Here is a 3,219-nt window from a genome sequence, read left to right as displayed (position 1 = left end):
CAACTGAAACATATGCAAATCAGTGGATAGGTCTAGACTAGACCTGTAGCAAACTGTATGTATTCGGTACTGAGTAACGGGTGCGTCCTCTGGTACCGAGTAACGAAACGTTACTCTCGAATGTATTTGGTTAATCGCACGATTTCGTTCCTCGCATTTATTGTATAATGGATGGGTTCATTGATGGTTCATTGCAAGCATTGCTTGTATTGAAACATTTGCCGTTCGTGTACGTTTGTTACTTAATCTGTGGTTTTACGCATGCGCACCTTGCGCGCTCTTATTCGGTGAATTCAAAACCGTTCGTTACAAGAAAGTTACAATTACAAAATAACGATGTTTGTTTATTATTAGTGAAAGTTAATTGTTTATCCAAGTTATTTCCTTTACTGCTTTTGATAGTTTATTATTTGTGTTTGAAATTTGAATAAGGTAAGAAAATATTGTTTACGAATTATAAGTAACTATATAAAGTTTTGTTTGGTACCTATATAAAGTTTTGTTTAGTTAATATTAGTTTGTTACGATTTTTACATAAGTATTTTCGAATTTTAATGTTTTGTTTTGTTATATAGCGATAATATCTTTGTTCGAATTACCAAATGTACAAAAATGTATTGACTTAGTTCAAAATATAAATAAATTTTCTAAATAACTCGTAAAAACTTTGAATTATAGAGAGGTTCAAAGTTTGAATGAACATGAGTCGACTGTATATTTTATATTATTGAACTCATTAATTGAATATCATCTAAAGTTTGCTAAAAAAATTTAGTTTAAATAAATATAAAACTTAAGCGAAAATTCTACGGCCTCGTTTAAAATTGCTTTTTTGTTACAGAAATATTGATTTATTATTCAAAAGGGCTTACAAATATGATTTATTTGGTGTTTTTATATTATATAATGATACTCGTCGCATGTGCCTACACTTACATTATTATTATTATTTTACAGTATAACTTCACCGGTACATACAATGGATAAGAAAAGAAGTAAACTATGGAGTTTTTTCACGGAGGATAAAGACGATAAGGTAAAATGTGATCTTTGCAAGTCATTGTATTCCGTGAAAGGTGGCTCTACTACAAACTTGAAAAAGCATCTCATAAAAAAACATAGACCAACTTATGAATCTATTTTTTTGTGTTCCGCGTCAAATGCAACAGTTCTGGAAGCTCCAATACCATCAACTTCAACAAGCACAGTGTCTAATCCTGTGATTAACAGTAATGAAAAGAATTCAAAGCAGACTGATTTAAATGACTTTATCAAACGTCCAGTGAGTGTAGTAAGAGAAAAGAAAATTAATGATTTAATTTTTAAAATGATAGTTAAAGACATTCAACCTTTTTCTATGGTTGAGGATGCGGGTTTTAAACACCTTATTAATTTTTTACAACCAGGATATAAAATACCTACACGATATATATTAAGTAATACTTTGTTGGATGCTCACTATTCTGATGTTCAAAAAAAATTAAAAGCAGAATTGGAGAGCGCTAAATATATATCAATCACTACCGATGGCTGGACTTCTAGGGCAACAACGTCCTATCAAGCCGTAACAGCCCATTATCTAATAAATTGGGAGATGAAGTCTGCGTTACTTGGCTGTTTTGAATGCCATGAGCGACACACGGCCGAATACATAAAAAAAGAGCTGCACAATTTGTTCTGCCATTGGGACATACAGAATAAAATATTTGTCTGCGTTACAGATAACGCAGCAAATATGAAGGCTGCTATACGATTGACAAATTATGAGCATTTGCCGTGTATCGCTCACACTCTCAATTTAGTGGTGCGTGCAGGACTCCAAGAAAGTGACCTCGAGGCCCTGATAAAAAAAATAAAAGCTATTGTGGAATATTTCCACAGAAGTCCAATAGCTAACAATAAATTAATAGCCATGCAAGACCAGCTGAGGCCTGGTCAAAAACCATTAAAGTTAAAAATGGATGTAGTGACAAGATGGAATAGCACTTTGGATATGATTGAAAGGATTTATTTCCTTCAAGAAACTTTAGAAGCATCTCTTGGGATCCTACATAATCCAGTAGAAAATCTATCAGAAGGCGAATGGCAGACACTGCCAGAAATAATAAAAATCCTAAAACCATTAAAACTACTCACTGAAGAAATGTCTTCTGAAAAAAAGGTGACTGTTTCAATGATCTTGGCTTCGACGGAAAGTTTGACGGAAATTTTTTGCAATTTGACTTCGAATATTTTAACAGAGACGGGAAAAAAACTGGTTAATAAAATATTAACAGAATTTAAAAGTAGGTTCAGGAATTGTTACAGGCATCCCGTATTATCGAAAGCAGCTCTACTAGACCCGCGTTTCAAAAAGTTGGCATTTCGATTTGATGTGCCAAGTTATGAGTCTGCCAAAGATGCATTGAAAATTGAGCTGCAAAACGAGTTTAACTGCCAACAGCAACTTACAGAACCTACTCAGTCAATGTTAGCTATATCAACTAGCAACACTGACGATGATAACGAAGATTCAATTTGGAAAGGTTTTGACAATCTGGTAACGTCAGCGTCAGCTTCAAACTCCTTAGTTAGCAGCAGTATTATTACTATGAGGCAATATTTAGAGGAAAGAATTATACCTCGAAATGAGTGTCCTTTGAGATGGTGGCAGGCGCGGACATTACTTTACCCGGAGCTCTCAAGCTTGGCTGATAAATATTTATCAGTTATGGCTTCTTCTGTACCATCTGAAAGGACTTTTTCGAAATCGGGCCAAATATTAAGCGAGAGGCGCTGCTCTATTAAGCCAAAGAGAATGGAAAAGCTTTTATTTTTAAATATGAACCAGAGATTTTTCCAATAAACTAGCTATTTGCTTCGCCTCCACAATTACGAACTTTAAAATCATGGCTTCCCTTTTTGTCTATGTCAGATAAAAAAAAGAAAGACTTTTTACTTACGGGCTAGTCTTATTAATTTAATTTTATAATTAGGGAACGATATCATAATTAGGGATAAGGCTTAAAAAAATAGTTTTTGATTTGTTTAACGTTATGTTTTTTATTTAATACGTCTAATTTTAGTTTAAGAACACAAGATTTATTTAAAATATGTTTTATTTAATATGTACCAATTCAGTTTAAGAACAAAAGAGGCTGTTGTTTAATGTTGTTTTTATTTAATATGTCTAATTTTAGTTTCAGAACAAAAGATTCTGTTGTTTAACGTTATGATTTT

The 3,219-nt window shown here is 32.8% G+C and overlaps 1 protein-coding gene across 1 annotated transcript; it reads left to right on the top strand.

The window, feature by feature from the left end:
- Positions 1-979: 979 nt before the first annotated feature.
- Positions 980-2,845, top strand: LOC141482460 (E3 SUMO-protein ligase ZBED1-like). The gene has a single exon (XM_074175789.1). The coding sequence runs from the start codon at positions 980-982 to the stop codon at positions 2,843-2,845; it is 1,866 nt and encodes a 621-aa protein (XP_074031890.1).
- The last annotated feature ends 374 nt before the right edge of the window (positions 2,846-3,219 follow it).

This window comes from Leptinotarsa decemlineata, unplaced genomic scaffold (assembly GCF_025532065.1).
Source record: "Leptinotarsa decemlineata unplaced genomic scaffold, Ldec_3_MD MMD2_tig00001064_RagTag_RagTag, whole genome shotgun sequence".
Classification (NCBI taxonomy): Eukaryota; Metazoa; Arthropoda; class Insecta; order Coleoptera; family Chrysomelidae; genus Leptinotarsa; species Leptinotarsa decemlineata.
This window is presented reverse-complemented; position numbering and strand designations above follow the sequence as displayed.

Excerpts from the sequence above, each read along its gene's own strand:
- LOC141482460 (XM_074175789.1), top strand. The coding sequence starts at position 980 with ATGGATAAGAAAAGAAGTAAACTATGGAGTTTTTTCACGGAGGATAAA.